The 16502-nt window shown below is 37.6% G+C and overlaps 1 protein-coding gene across 1 annotated transcript in view; it reads left to right on the forward strand.

Annotated features, from left to right (window-relative positions):
- Positions 1–6948: 6948 nt before the first annotated feature.
- Positions 6949–16502, forward strand: part of LOC120795429 (peroxidasin) — a 62877-nt gene continuing 53323 nt past the window's right edge. The window contains exon 1 of the mRNA XM_040137356.1: positions 6949–7222. Within this exon, the coding sequence (XP_039993290.1) occupies positions 7038–7222 (185 nt within the window). The 5' untranslated portion in view covers positions 6949–7037. The remainder of the gene's footprint in view (positions 7223–16502) is intronic.

A 16502-nucleotide genomic window follows, 5' to 3' on the forward strand; every position in this document is an offset into this window, starting at 1 on the left:
TTTCTTTCTGTCTTTCTTTTCCTTTTCGGTATTGCTTTGAAGAAGAACTTAAAAAGAGTAAACCGCAAAATAGTTTTTGAGGACATTCACATTTTGTACGTTTTCATATGAGCTGACATAGTGTCATGTAATGTTTCTAGCTGCTCATGTATGCACATTTTTAGTGTATATTTCTGAACAGTAAGCTAATGATAATGGAACGTGGGTTCTTTTTATTGTTTGACAAGAAAGCATTTTAAATTTAAAAACTGGACAGTGAAATACAAATGGGTGATTTTGGAATTGATGATTTTAGATGTTTTCTTCTTCTTCTTCTTCTTCTTCTTCTTCTTCTTCTTCTTCTTCTTCTTCTTCTTCTTCTTCCTCCTCCTCCTCCTCTCCTTCTTCTTGCGTGTAGATTGTTCAAGAACAAGAAACTTTCTGACAATGCTTCAGAAACATTTGTGTTTTGTTTTGATGAAAAAAAAATGTGTAGCTGTAGGTGGGGGCGCTTTTAATTGGTGCTGTAAATGAGTCCAGAGAAGAAACTGACCTGATGTATGTATGAATGTATGTATGAACAGTTATATTGTAAACATCACTACACGGAAACCTGATGGTGGAAATCCCATTATCTAGGAGAGTCAGTTAATTCCTAGAGGAACACATCTGTGCGGTGCATGCATGATCACATGCTCATCCTTAGACTAATCTCAAATAGAAATGATGTGTAAAGACAATGACCTAGACCACAATCTAGCCTTTCTGGTATCAAATCTACTCAATCTCGAGACCTGTGTTGCTAGGATCAAGAAATGTCTCAGCAATATAATAATTAAATCATTTGTTTATAGTAGGTACAGGAAGCAATCTGCAAAGGAAAAAAAGGTTGGGTATATGCAATTTCTTGTTTATAAGCATAGCGGGGTAACATGAATCTTTTTAATATAACCTATGTAAAATATTGATTTTTATACAAATCTTTTAATACAAAAGTCTTTTTAAAAAAAGAGGAGGGAAACTGGACATTGAAATGTAGAAGGGAAAGTATATGAGTTCCACTTTTTTTTCTGTACAAGTTTGCACAGGGACACCTTCGTTTCCATGTTTTGATGTTCTTACAGGAACTAAAAGCAGTACCCGAGCACCTAAAAGGAGGGTTAAAGAGGGTTTTGTAAAGAGTATTTATAGAGTATGACAGCGGGACTTACAGGGTCACTGTCCCCACTTATGTGCCAGTAGACTATTTGCACTTGTCCTTGAAGATATTATCCTTACGTACGGCGGCGTGCAATTTTCCAGGTGACCTCTTTGGCACACGATTGGAGCAACGAACTGCTTGGAGCCACTGTAGGTGTTGATTTAGTACCACTGAGAGAGGAAGAACAGGGACTTGAAATCAGAGAAGAGGATGATTATAACCATAGCAGTTATACTGTAGGCTATTATCAAGTGTAAAAACATTAACAATGTTATTTCATTTTTGCTATGTTTTAGGAAGATGAAGTTATCCCCCAGCAGCACTTTATATCTAATCACTGTACAAAGGATTAAATAGTCAATCAATTCAAGGTTTTAAAAAAAGCAGAAGAAAAGGTCTGGTGAAATGAGACCTTCGAGGGTTGATACAATCCGGCGTAACGTCCTTATGCCTGACTGTATGCACCCCTCCATTCTGTTGTTCTAGTTGTTAGCGATCGTGTTCAGAATTTGCCTTTTTGAGAGCTAATGCAAAAGGTGCTTGTCGTTCACCTAATTCAAACTCATCTATTGTACTTTACTGTCCTCTTCAGGACTCTACTACCCATCATCCATGACTGCATAGGCCTTTTTCCACAGCATCTTGTCTGCAGCTTTTTGCCAATATAGTAATGCTTCAGTAGAGTAATAGCTAGTACCAGTTTTTGAATTAATTCTCATTATCAGTAAAAATGGAAAAGGGGTTTTAAAGCACAAACTGGCCGCTCATCTGATGTTGGTACATAAATAACAAATCTGAAAAGAGTTATCTGTGACTATCTATAGGGAACACAAAAAGGTTGTCAAGTATTTAGAATGCTGACTTTTCATATAAATTATTGTGAATTCATCAGAGTTTTGTATTTTATTTGAGCCAATTCATTTTGAGATTGATTTCAGTGACCATTAACAAAGACAGGATTTTGTATAAACTATTGTGTTCTCTGTGGAACTGAAGTTTGATTTATTTTTGTACTACACAGCATGGATTTGTTGACATTTTAATTTTGCTATAAATGTGTGAGATCACAAGTTGCTGTGATATTTAATTTATAAATCGTGAACTTTGTACAATTTTTGTCATGCTGGATGTTGACACATCTTACTCTGAATAAAGAAAAAAATGTGTTGCCAGAGGCCTGTAAAATGATTTAGTTTGTGTGCTTATTACATATTGATAATTCAGAAACCATCTTCATTTTAATTCTTACTTTTACAATGAACTCTCCACCAGCAGATGTCAGCAAACCCAAACTACACAATACACTATTACACCACAGTTTTTGCAGTGCAACTGTCAAAGATGAATCATTACAGTGACTAAATGATGAAAAGCAGGTTAATATTCCAAAATTAAATGGAGTTAAAAAGATAACCACTGATTTGCAAGCTATCCTCAAATCATCATTTTGTTATTGCAAGCAAAATACAATTTTATTTTACTTGTTTTATTGAAATACCTCTGTGTGACTAGCTCATCATTTGGGAATCAGATGCAGTCAGTTCAGTTTGTCTTTTAGTTAAGATAATTCACTTCACAATGGAGCTATTAAAGAAGGCTACAAGGCCGTGATCTATATTAATCTTTCCTTCTCTCCTCGTCTCGTTCTCATTCCAGGGCATACCCCATCTTGTAATCTAGCAATTTAGTATCACTTTTTCTATAAAGTTAGGGGACGAACGAAAGACAGACAGTTTACACAGAATCCTGTATGTCACATGGAACTTGGCAGTGTACTTTCTTAGACACTCCCAGCATGGTAAACACTTTCAAACTGCACAGCCCTAATCTGTGACTGAGGCTTTCTGTTAAAAAGTTGTGGTCTTTATAAGCCCGTATTGAGTTTACTTAGGTGATGTCAGTTGAGTAATTTTCTCAGGCTCTCCCAGAGGCTGTTTTCATAGGCTGAGTAGTACTCCCTGTGACTATTAAACGACTTTTACTATATGTGTAAAACCTGTGAAGTGCAGTCTGTAAGTGTTGTGTTGTTTTGGCTCTACTTCAGCACATTGGATGTGGAATGAAACAGTGACTTTGCAGTTAAAAGGGTGACTTGCAGTTTTAAGGGTGTTTGGGGGACGTTTATCTGAAGGGTAGACAGTGTAGGAGCTGTAGCTATTTTGACCCTTGGCCTGTAATTATAAATCATTTTTCTTTTCATTACACAGATTTTTTTGCCTCTATTTGACAATACTTGACACATTGTACAGAAAAAAACAAAAAACATTGACAGAGAGAGGGGTAAGATATGCAACAGTAGTCCCCAGCAAGGAATCAAACCATGGATGTTGCAATTATGTGGTATGTGCTTTAGCTTTTGGGGCATTCCAAGAATGGTCTGAATACCTTTGCACCGTATGACATGACAGAGTACCATGACAAAGAACCTACTGCTATCTGCATGGTTAATTCCAAGCAACAAGTTTGTTTTCTACTTGTACTCATACTTGGATTACTAATAGGTCAGAAAGGGAACATATAACCTTGAGGTTCTAAGTGTCTGAGTTTATGTGTAAATATATTGTAAATTCTCGAAATACATTGTAAATTCTTGAATTTGGCACTAACACATTTGCATAGTGTGATTGTATGTATCTTTGAAAGGTCACAGGACCTTTATTACTGTATTTTTTTAAGGTTACCATTTTGATTTTTTGCCCTTATTTGACACTTGACAGTGTAGAGAAAGCCTGGAGACAAAGGGAGAGACAGGGGTATGACATGAAACAAAGGAACCCAACTGGGGACACTGTGAGTATGTGTTATGAACCTAACTATTTTGATACTGGGGTGCCTGGTTCTGTGTACAAAATTCCCTGTACTGTATTTTTAAACGTTGCAACATGTCTAAAGAGATAATGATCAAAGCCCTGATTTTCAGAAATGCAATGGTCACATATCAAGACCCAAGTATAACAATCCAAGATTTCATGTACATCTTTAATCAGGAAGAGTCTTCAGACTGACCTCTGTCAAGTATGTGCATAAAGAATACTGGAGAGTGTGCTGATGTGTATTCCTTTACCTAGCCAGTGTCCATAACATTTTGTACATATTCCTTATCTTCTTTGGGCTTCTGGACTTGCATTGTTCCACTTTTCATTAAGTGTTTTTTTAGTTTTCAGAGTAGCCAGTCTGTCTATGATCCTTGGCAAAAGCTTTGGCAGACTGGCATATTGCATAGCACACGGCCCATATCTAAATGTCAACAGCTGGGTGTCATCTTTCATTAGCCTTGCCCTTTGATTTTTAATTCTCTTTTTATATATATATTTTGTTGAGGTGAACATAATTTGGTGTAATTGGTTCGTCACCACCACTGTGGCTTACCCAGACAAATAGCCACAGCTCTCACTTCCACTACTGAAACATGAACAAATGCTAAGGAAAATATTAGTAAGTTGCCCACATGAAGGGAATATGTACATTGATGGGGTTTTCACTATAGCTATCTATAATGAAATACCACAGTCAAAAGAATATGTTGGTTTATTGGGGAAAACAGTATATGTTGAAACAGTGCTTCCCTAGCAGTCAGGAGCATGGATTCAATTCATTGCAATTCAATTTTATTTATATAAATCATAACAGAGGTTATCTCAGTGCACTTTTCACATAGAGCAGGCTTAGACCGTACTCTTTATAGTTATATTTAAAGAGACCCAACATTCCCACATGAGCAAGCACTTGGCGACAGGGGCAAGGAAAAACTCCCTTTTAACAGGTAAAAACCTTGAACAAAACCCAGCTCATGGTGGCTGGGTTGAGGGGGGGGGGCATAGCACTGTAGACGTATAACATAAAGATGTGTAACAATAATGAAACTAATAATAAAACAAAAAATTATAATAATTATAATATAATAATATAATTCCATATGAATGTGTGCAGAGGGAGAGGAAGAGGATGAGAGAGGAGCTTGTTGCATCATGGGAAGTCCCCCGGCAGTCTAGGTCTATAGCAGCATAACTAGAGGATGGTTCAAGCCAAGCCTGAGCCAGCCCTTACGATAAGCTTTATCAAAAAGGAAGGTTTTAAGCCTACTCTTAAACGTGGAGAGGGTGTCTGTGTCCCAGACCAAAACTGGAAGATGGTTCCATAGTAGAGGAGCCTGTGGCAGCACAGTGTTTTAGTGGGGTAATATGAGCTCTTTAAAATAAGATGGTGACTGGCTTTGTAGGTGAGGAGGAGGATTTTAAATTAAATTCTGAATTTTACAGGGAGGCATTGCAGAAAAGCAAACACAGGAGAAATGTGATCTCTTTTCCTAGTTCCTGTCAGTACTCACGCTTCAGCATGGAGAGTATTTAAAGATTTGTTGGGACAGCCTGATAATAAGGAATAAGGATGTGGAATGATACTAAGCAGATTTCCAGTCTGAGTTAATAGTACAATCAGCAGGCTGTATGTATATACAGTGAGCTACTGCGGTGGTTTAATTTGGAAATGCTAGTCTGCTTATAGGTTGTTTGGGAGAGCTCCATGATGGAAAACAGGGCTGAGACTGTCTGTCACTGATTGACATAAGCAGTTTTCAGAAGAGTATCTATTAATTGTTTTGCAGTTAAACTCATGCTGATTATTAGTTAAATGTTATTTAAAGCACAAACATGTGCAAACATAGCATAAAAAAGGCACATTTAAAATATTGAATTTATGCTATAGCGCCAGTCTCTGTAATGATCCATCAAATAAAAAATAAAATCTTTGTGTATTGATAGTTAATGTTATTTCAACATGTACCAGCAGATGTCACCAAACCCAAACTATTAACACAGGAACACTGTAGTGTAATCATAATAATAATAACCATAATAATAATAATTATTATTATTATTATTATTATTATTATTATTATTATTATTATTATTATTATTATACAAATAATAATGGCGACGGTTGACAATGATTTCATTCAAATGTTGCTGCTCTTTAAAAGCGTCAACTTATTTGAACTGGTGATTTTTATGCATGCTTAGTCCCCAGTCTTGTTGTCGTTTCTGATTGGTGTGCCAGTTGGACATTTTTAACATGCACACCTGTGATTGATCGAAAGCTAATTAGCCCGTCATTGTTCACTGAGAGAATGATAGGTGAATTTAATTTTTCAGTCATATAAAAACTAAATATTCATTTGACATAGTAGTAATTCAGTAACCATTTTCAAGCTTAAATAATGCAGATGCCGCGCTTTACAATTATTTATAAAGTAGCTAAAACATGACCTTTTATTGTGGCTAATTACAGCTGGAGCACTTATTTTTCTGAATACAGCACCACTTGTGGGACAAAATAAAAACATATTATAGGCAGGCTCTGCAGCCGCCACCAGGGGCATTTTCAAACTAACTGAAAATATGAGCTTTCCTTACTTTACTTTATTACATATTTCCCAATTTGAAAAGAACAGGTCTTTTTCAGGCGGATGTGTTAACATGTCAGAACAAACACAGGTGAATTAATCATATTTTTAATGGCGGCATTTCATTTATATATTCCAAATTGTGGGATTTGGGGGCGCTATAGCAAATTTTGAAATGTGCCATTTCAGATTACTTTAAAGTGCAAACCGAATATCGTCGGCTATACGTGGAGACAAATACGTTTCTAATTTGCGTCTCATTTAAAAACATTAAAGTCCATGCGCATAAGGTTTTTACACTCAGCTTTCTGTTGGACTTCCCTTAAATAGGATTGTAACACTTCCCTACTTGTCCCTCTCTCTCTCCCTCTCTGTCTCTCCCAGTTGCGCCAACGTGCTGTTTGTATGTGAGAGGGGCAGCTGGCGGTCTGTGCTCTGCTCAGCTCTCTGCTAGCAATGGCGCTGCGGGCTGGCCAGCTCTTTTCCCAGTGTCTACTCGCGGCGGCTTTGTTATTGCTCGCTAGCGGACCACAGTTTGTACTTAGTTGTCCGAGTCGCTGTTTATGTTTCCGAACCACCGTGAGATGTATGCATCTAAACCTGGAAACCGTACCAGCAGTTTCTCCTCAGACCACCATTCTGTAAGTAGCTTTTCCCTTAAATTTAACGGGAACCAACCCACAAGGCAGACTGGACGAGAATGCAATTGAATACTTAAAGCATGTAGCGAAAGCCTTGGCATTTCTCCTTATCTAAAGACTTTGGTAGAGTTATAATGGTTGATATGATTTGGGTTAATTAATCAAGCTGATAAAATGAACTTTTTGGATGATTTAAATTGAAATTTTAACAAAGGCTTGAGGAAATTGTGTCCCGTGGTATTGTAGAGGTTATTACAATGTCTCGGGAAGATTCCACAAATTTATGACACCTGCCAGTGAGTTTAGCTGTTGGCTATGGAGGTTAATGAAAAGGGTTTTTAGGGTCACACAGCTGGTGAAATCAGCCGCAAGCAATGTGGAGGGCTCTTCACTATAAGTCTCTGCATGAGAGAATTTTGAATGATGAACCACTGCAAGTGTTAACATCTCCTTCTCTGAGACATACCTTAATGAGATCTAATGAAACACATACTATTTGACTGCAAGTGAGAGACATAGTCCAGTTTATTTTATAAAAACCACAGCCTTTCCTCCCCCAGAGTTAATTGGGTGAGATTTCATGTTTTGGGGAAATGTGTATTTAATTTCCAGGTAAGATCTTTATTCAAGGTCAGGCTTGACCAATAGACTTGTGTTTTACCATGGACTATGGATCTTTAAAATCACACTGTGGACATAATGATGAGCATTTTTTTTTAAGACGCTTCCTTGCTATCGTTTTGCTTGGAGGTATTTTGTTGCAAAGGTTAAAATCCAATGTTTGACTTTCCCTCTGAAATGAAAGGAAGGAAATGCTTCTTACTTGACAAGCACTTGTGAATGTGTCCTGGTTTTCAGGAGCACTCTTATTCACCCACCCAAACAGTTTCCTTAATGATTCCGCTGGTTTCAGTCTCTGAGCAACAATTAGAGAACACAAAGCTCCAGATCTGTCCAGTCTCCCAAGTATGTGGCACCCTTTGTCTTTATTTGTCCACTGCAATCTTGTGAATTTCAGTCCATAATGCATGAGTCTATAAATAGCTTCATTCAGGCTGTAAGCAAGGGGACAAAGGAGCAACTCTGCCAGCCTGTAACACATCAGCATGCTCAGAATTAGCCTTGTCCTCTACCATTTGGGGTCAGGGCACAGCCTTGAAGGGAACCCATGGTACAGCCCTGCCTAGATACCCCCAAAGGAAAGAAAAAGTTCAACCTCGACCATAGCAATGAAAAGATTGTTTAGGTTGTGTGTAAGATGTGTCTAAATCTGATCAGAGTGCTGATCATAGCAGGTGACCATGCTGTGATTTCCAAGAAACTCCTGCTGGTGAGCTTTGAAGCTTCAGCCACTTGTCGCTTTTCCCCCTTGCTCAGCTGTCATGTCAGGACATGAATACAATTCGTACCTGGCCTTTCCTCATTCTGCTGTATTAAATGTTCTACACATCACTGGTTGTCTTCAGTGTGAAAAACTCCTCTACACCAAACCTGAGCTCACCTAGGCACTGTTGTGTGAGGAAGAGTTGTGTTCTTTTTGGTCTTTTTGCTGTGGCTTATCAAATGAAACCTCATAACATGCTAATCAAAGTGGATTGAAAATATATGTTTTCAATCCACTTTGAACAGGGACGTTATATGTAGGGGAGTGTACAGTTTCTAATTCTCAGTGTGTTTCTCTCTTATTTTTGGTTAGCTTTTAAGTGATATTGTAGTAACTAAGGAGAGCTTTGCAGGATTAATTCATAGAAGGTGAAGATTTTTTTGTTGTATAGACACTTGACCTGAAGCTACAGTATGTGCTGTACCGGTATAGGAACTGCATTCCTCCTTCCACCTGGCAGCAGGCTGTTTTAGGAATTTAAAATAATGATATCCTAAGAGTGTGAGATGATTCACCATAAAGGCCTTAGTGTGTAGGTAGCGTAAAATTATGGGAAGATAAAGCATTTGTACACTTCTGTTATTCGGGCTAACAAAACATAGTTAAACATCAGTGTTGGTTAATCATAAAATTATCTTATTTATCTGTTTTTTACATTATGCGTTCTTGGTATATTTTTAAAGCTGTACTCTTGCTGGAATGATTTCAGTCAATTTCATTTGGGATTGAACGTCCTCTATTATCAACTCAGTCCTTAATTTTGTTGTGTACATCCATCTGAGATCCTTTTATAATAAAGTAGCATTTTAGGGACACCATCAGAGTTCTTTCCATAGTCTACTTAACACTAGGGGAAGTACAGCATGTGGAGAGGTACTGCTTATCTTTGTTATTACTGTTGGATTTTTGAGGTTCACCTGAACAACAATAAGGGTATTTTTAAGGGCAGGCGTGGTATATTTTTGTATCCAAAAAAATAAATCAATGTGTATATACATAATGCATCTATATGCATGTTTATAATTACGAAACACTGTCGAGATAAAGAAGGTACTAAGCTGACAGTTGTTTTTAAGTAGTTTCAAACATGGAATATTATTGTCTTCAACTTGAAACTCAAAACATCTTTCTGTTTCCTCTGGGCCACTGCAGTAGAGAATAAAAAGTCTTGGCTCAGAAGGACTACTGCACATGGGCTTTATGCCAAGAGCTTTTCTACATGACACTTGGACCAAGAAACATGGATGTTTTTCCCCCAGAAATTTTTTTTATCAATTCTTTCTGGCCTACATTTGTTTTTCAGCTGTTTTCTCTAAGGACTTTCAGTTTGAAGCATGATAGTAAATTACATTTCCTCTCTGTAGTGACACTGCAGCTTATCTTTAGATATTTGCTTGAGTTTTAGTCGTACATTAGCACCATTTTTGCCAATATCAAATATAATCAGTTTGTTTTACTGGTATTACTTCAGCAGCTCAAGAAAAAGACTCGTTATGACAAGTATTGCTTCCTTGTATGACATGTAGTATCAAATCTTGTCAGTGTAATGGAGATTTTTATTTCACAAGTCGGTAGCCCTGTGTTCAATATTTGAACATCTTGGCTGTTTGCTTATTATGATTTGGAAATATATTTTTGTCTTGTTTTTATGGTGCTTTAAGTGTGGAATGATATGATGGGACATGCAAGAAGATAATGTTTCAACATTGTGACACTGGAGCCATTCTTTACAAAATGTACTTAAGTGTCTACGGAGCTAGGAACATATCAGTCAGTTGTCAATCTGTTAATGATCTAGTTCTTGTTATTGTCTTTTGCAGCTCTGAGATTCAAGCGTAGTACTTGTAGTCCGATGTGTGCTGTTTTTCAGTTGTTTTTTTTCTACTATACTGTGATGGATGAGATTCTTAGACACAGGTACTGTAAACAATCATTTTGAAGCGGCATACTTCACAGAAGTTCTGCAGAAAGTTAAAAAGATGCAGTTATTCAGTGTGGGGCCAATTTTCAGTTTAGTACCTGTTTGTTTGGCGAATGGCAGTGTTGAATGGAATGAGTGCCCAGATCATGAGTGGAATCTGGTGTTTGTTGGTGCAGGAAGGCTGGTGAATCATTTCAGTAAATTTGATTGCACAGCATGGTTCTGCCTGGTAATGTCTTTGATAGGGAGAGTTTCTGTGGCACCCTCTTTTGAGCTCCCCAAAAACAGTGGCCTGGTCTGACTCAGTGACAATGTTATTGAGTCAGGGAGAGAAAGTGGAGTTCCATTGTGTGGAATTTGCTGCAGTCAGGCTTTGTGAGGCACTCAGTCTCTGCAGCATTATGGAATGCAAAGCCAGAAATCCCCAAAGCTTTGCTCATTTGCACAGGGAGATTGGGCCCAAGATAGTTTTTGAAAGCAACTCTACTGGCCCCTTCCTGTGCCCGTCCAATGCAGGACAGCTGTTGAATTTGGGGGAACACTGTTTCACATTTCTTCCAAACAAATAAAAGAATGAATAATAGCTGAATTGGCATTAAACCTGGGGGCATAAAAAACATTACTGAATGAGCAGCCGGTAAAGTAAGCTAAAGTATGGATTGTTGTATCTATATGGCACTGTAATTGTGGACAGAGTAAATTTTAAAAAAAAAAGTGCAGTGAGTGTTACTGTTACAATGACGCAACATTTTGGGTTTGACTGTTGTGTTAGTCCTGTGGAGAGCACTACTACCAGCTGTAGCCTATGTAATTTATAGTACATGGCTAAGTGACGTTAAGTGCACGCGAATAAGTAAGTGACAAAATTATCAACTCAGTCAACTGTCATAATAGTCAGAACTAGAGAAAGAGTGCCACTGTGAATAACTGGTGCTGGCTAGTCCTTTATCACCATAAATGTATGTGACCAATTACTCAACATTTCCAGCTGAAGATAGGATGTGGGACAGCGGTTAAGGAAATCCTAGAAGACAGTTAGTGGTGTATTTTTAAGGGCTGTACCAAACCAAAGGTCAACACTTCTGTTGATTGTTCCCTAAGTATGTGCACTGTGTGTGCACTACCCCTTAAGGTTCTCTTTAGTCAGCTCTCTGTTATAGTAGTGACTCTATAGTAGTTCTCTGCTTTCCATCTAAAATAGAGTGGGTCTTATTCTGTGCCTGGTAATCAGTTCTCCTTTTAATTCATAATAATTCATAATTTAATTTCATATTTTATTTGTGAGTACCCCAACTGTATTTAGCAGTCCAAATCCTTCAGGCTCTGTAAGATTTTGTTAGGCACTTGCTGTCCACCAGCACTCAGTTGACAAACAAATCCTTGTCATTTTTACACAGTATGTGTTTTGCAGAGAACCATTGCAGCCATGTTTGGAGATCCTAGTTCACTGTTCCTCCAAACCAAACGAGGAGCCAGCCATGTTCTTGTTTAACTAAGAGTGACTCACGCACGCCTGAGAGTCCTTGGCAAGCCCACTTGGGCATGTGTCACAGAGCCAAACGACTTCCCTGACTAGGGAGGGAGAGAATGAGAGGAGAGGTCCACACATGGCATTCAGATGCTGGTTGAATTGGGCAGCAGCCAGGTTCAGCCACTGTCGTAGCTCATGCAAGAATTTAAAGACAACTCCTCTGAAATTTTTCCTTGCAGCTGTTGTCCCCATTTGCTTCATATGATTTTTGTTTGCCTTATGAATACACAGAAACATTCAAACTTAACATAAGGTAAATGCTACAGTTGCATATAAGCATATCAGTGGCAGTGCTAGATATTTTTCATTGATAATGCTATGCAAGTGGTTGATTATTTAACAAGGACACTCCAGCCTGCATGTCACTCAATTTTATACAGTAATTTCTAAACAGTAACTCAACTTATTCATCAGAGCAACAGTCTTGACAGTTTAGCTACAAATTGTCACAGCACATGGATCCAGCGCAGTAGTTAGCCCCAACTATTTGCCAGCTAAAGTGCACATTTTCCGCACTTTAAAACACAGGGTTTGTTGGTGATTTTGTCTTTGTCTGTGAAACCAAAAACAGTGTACACGTTAAATTTAAAATGCTTATTGGCACTACCCCTGATTTTGATGTTGGAGTTGACTATATTGGTCTCTTATGTTGTTTGGTCTGGGGGTTTGGTGGTCCTCCCCCAAGAAAATGTGATGTTATTTGACTAAAAACTATGCTTGTGATAGGCTAAAATCCTTAGTTTGCTAACTGTAGTATGGAAAACAGTTGACATTCATTACATAAAAGTATATTATTGGCTTGCTGGGAAAAGGAGAGTGGGGAAGATAGTATACAGTCCTGGCTGAAGTTATTGGCACCTTTTTGAATTTTAAGTACAGACTTTAGAATATCTTCAGAAATAAATGCAAATTAACCAATTTGGAAAAACAAAATATTTTAAAAGCTTACTGAAGAACAAAAAAAAAAAATACTTTCATATAGTGAAATAAAAAAATACAGGCGTAAAATTAACACTCGACGCAATGATCGGCATCCTTTTGATGTATTTTAAATAAGTTCCTCAAATATAGTAAACAAATTAAACTCACCTGTGCTTAATTTTCTGTCTTCACATGACCTGAATTAATGATGAATGATGGTTATACTTCATAAAAAAGGGCTGATTGTTTCCAGTTTTTTTTTCACAGTGACGAAGACAAGAGAGCTCTCTGAGAGCATCATAAATGCTATTATCAAAAAACATAATTCCAAAGGCTACAAAGCAATCACCAAAGATTGTGAAATCCCTGTTTCAACAGTGTGTATCAAGGAGTTTCATAAAACAGTTAAGACGCTTCCAGGACGTGGCACTAAAAAGAAACTCGATGAGAGAAGTCTGCAAAGGTTGATGCAGATTGTGGAAAAAAACACAACCCAAAACATCTAAAGCGCTTCAGGCTGACCAAGTAGGGCTGCATGGGCGAAGGCCACATTCTTTAATAATGTTCTATGGACAGATGAAACCAAAGTAGAGCTCTTTGGGAATGCAGTGCTTCAGTTTGTTTATAAGCAACGAAATGAAGCCTATTAGGAAATGAACACCCTACCTACAGTAAAACATGGTGAAGGTTCTGTCATGCTGTGGGGCTGCCTTGCTCTGGTACTGGAGGCATTGAATGTATCAAAGGAATGATGAAACCAGAAGATCACCAAAGCACTTTAGTGGAAAATGTTTTAGCCAATGTCAGAAAACTAGATTTGAGGCAAAGGTCCTGGGTCTTTCAGCAGGAAAACGACCAAATGTACACATCCAGCAGCAAAAAAGAGTGGTCAAAAAGGAAAAGATGGACTGTTTTAAACTGGCCAGCAATGACTCCTGACCTTGATCCCATTGAAAACCTTTGGAGAGAGCTGAAGTCTGCAATTGCAAAAAGGATTCCTGCAAACTTAAAAGAGCTTGACTGCATAGCAATGGAAGAGTGGCAGAAATTAATATTCATTCAATATTCATGAAGGTTGCCAATAATTGTGTCTGGGGTACATTTTATGTTGGTATTTTTTCACTATTATGCAAGTTTTGGGGTTTCTTTCTTTTCTTTTGCTCACTAACCTTGGACATTTTTATTAAAATATTTTTAGATTATACGAAATTGGTTCATTTGCATTTATTTCTGAATATATTCTATATTCTGTACTTAAAGTTCAGGGGTGCCAATAATTTCAAGACAGGTCACTTTCTCAGTAGGTGTAGCCACTAGCCAGCTGTCTGAGTTACTGTAGCGAGTTGAGTCCTCTCTCACACAACGTATGCATCTCCAGCCGACCGAGAGGAATCTATCTCACTGTTTCTACCCCTGCAGTTAGTGCTGGGAACCCCAAATGAACACAAAAGGTTTCATTTTCCTGCTGTGCTGTTTTATTATTAAAGCCATTCTCTCCAGAGCATTAGATAACTCTCGTTTTTTTTCTGTTCATTCAGTTTAGGTGTTGTGCCTAAGTGTCATAATGGTAGGGAAAACCCTGTTAAGATCTTTATAAAGCACTGAGTATTAGCAGCTTAATTTGCACAAACTGTGAATTGATTATATTCTGTTGTCCAATGTCAAACAAAAAGTTTGTAATTGAGGTCAGTGGCTATATAAGGGATGAAGTTCTTATCACACAGATTATTTGCTAAGTGAATAATTTCCTATCTGGAATCTTTGAAACTGGATGGGTGGCAAGCTAGTTAGAAAACAGAACAGTCCAGCATCTTAAACCCCATCACTGTGATTCACATGTAGCCAATGTCGTTGTATATAAATCTTCTCTAAAAGATTCATGAGCTCTCAGAGGGTGTGTGAGACAAAACCTCTGAGGTGCTTGGCTAATAGGGCTGGGACTATATGCTTAATTCTCGATTCATTAAAATCCCAATACTTGGGAGTCAATTCGATATGTATTGCAATTCTTCAAGTATTGTGATTCGATATTACGATTTTATTGCAATTTCTGTTCACTTTTTTAACACTAGACCGTGGAAAAAGTTTCTGCACATTAGAGATACACTTCACTTCATACAGATACTATGTATATCATGAGTCATATTTCCAGAAACAATGCACATCACATGTAAGTCAGTTTTTCTGAGTTTTTATTGCAATGCTAATGAAAATGATCTGTCATTAGGAATACCACTTAAGAGGTCAGTAGGCCATATGCCAACATAGAAGTCTTCTGTTAGTTAAATCAAACTACTGTTACGATAAAGTTAAAGTACTTTTGTAATTAAGTTAAAGTTAATAATACTGTTATAATTCAATTAAATAAAGTACTGTTGCTATTTAATTTATTAATCAAAGTGGAACCACTGGTTCTTTTATTTTGAAGCACCCATCTTGTCTCGGGCCAGATGTGTTGATGTAGTTATGTGAACTTGAAGCTTCTAGTTAACAGAAGGTCAGACAGCAATAGTTAGCAGTTAGTTGGTAGTTTTTTGTTTTTTGGTTTTTTTTGTTTGTTTTGTTTGTTTGTTTTCCTATTGCCCACCTCTACTGGCTAAGGGGGACACACGGTTGTTTGAACAGTTTACTTCAATTACAATTACTGATCTGACGGCATTTCAAAGGTAACCAATTAATCGGGGCTTGGAACAAAAATTCCCCTTTAAAGTTCAAAAACTACCATCGAAATTTAAAAAAGGGGCATTAAATACAGGGCTCCCACATGGATGCTTTTGGCAGGTGAAGCCTTATACATGGTCTGTGATTTCTCTAATGCCATTGTGTGCAATTTTTGTGATAACTTCAGTCTGTATTGAGCTCAACTGATGTGAATCCTGTGGATATTACATGAGGAATGTAAATTATAAGTGTTTGTAGTCTTGTAAATTTTTCAGTCCCCTGAGTAGTGTTCCTGGCATTTTAAATTGTTTATAGTAACACACTGACCATATTTTCTGTGTGGGGGTTACTCCCTAAATCACCTCAGTGCACCCACTGGACCTGTAGTTTCATCTCAGACACAGTGTACCCAAAACACTGCAGCAGATTGTCAGCATTGTCTGGTTTAAATAGGTCATCCTAATTATCTTTTGAGAAATGTGATGCTTGAGTTTAGTTTATGCCAGAAAGCTGCAGTGCAAACAAAGGAACTTAGTGCTAAAATAATGCATTCAGTCTCTCTTGAAAAGTACATTACAAAACTATCTTTATTTTTTATTTAAAATATTCTCTTTGTCTGTGACTCAGTTCTTATGAACATGGCATGTTCAATAATGGGCCTACCATCCTGTGTAGGTAAATGACAAATTTCTTTGTTTTCAAAAAGAAATCAAATGATCTTTTATTCTACTCTCGCTGTATTAGTGCTATTATTGTCAAATTCTGAGGCAAGGAAGCCTATCACTTTCAGGCAAAACCTAGACTAGTCTGTCAGCCCCTCTGTAGGCCTTGCTGATTTATAGCTTCCTCTGGTGAAGTGCCA

This window comes from Xiphias gladius, chromosome 10 (genome assembly GCF_016859285.1).
Source record: "Xiphias gladius isolate SHS-SW01 ecotype Sanya breed wild chromosome 10, ASM1685928v1, whole genome shotgun sequence".
Taxonomy (NCBI): domain Eukaryota; kingdom Metazoa; phylum Chordata; class Actinopteri; order Istiophoriformes; family Xiphiidae; genus Xiphias; species Xiphias gladius.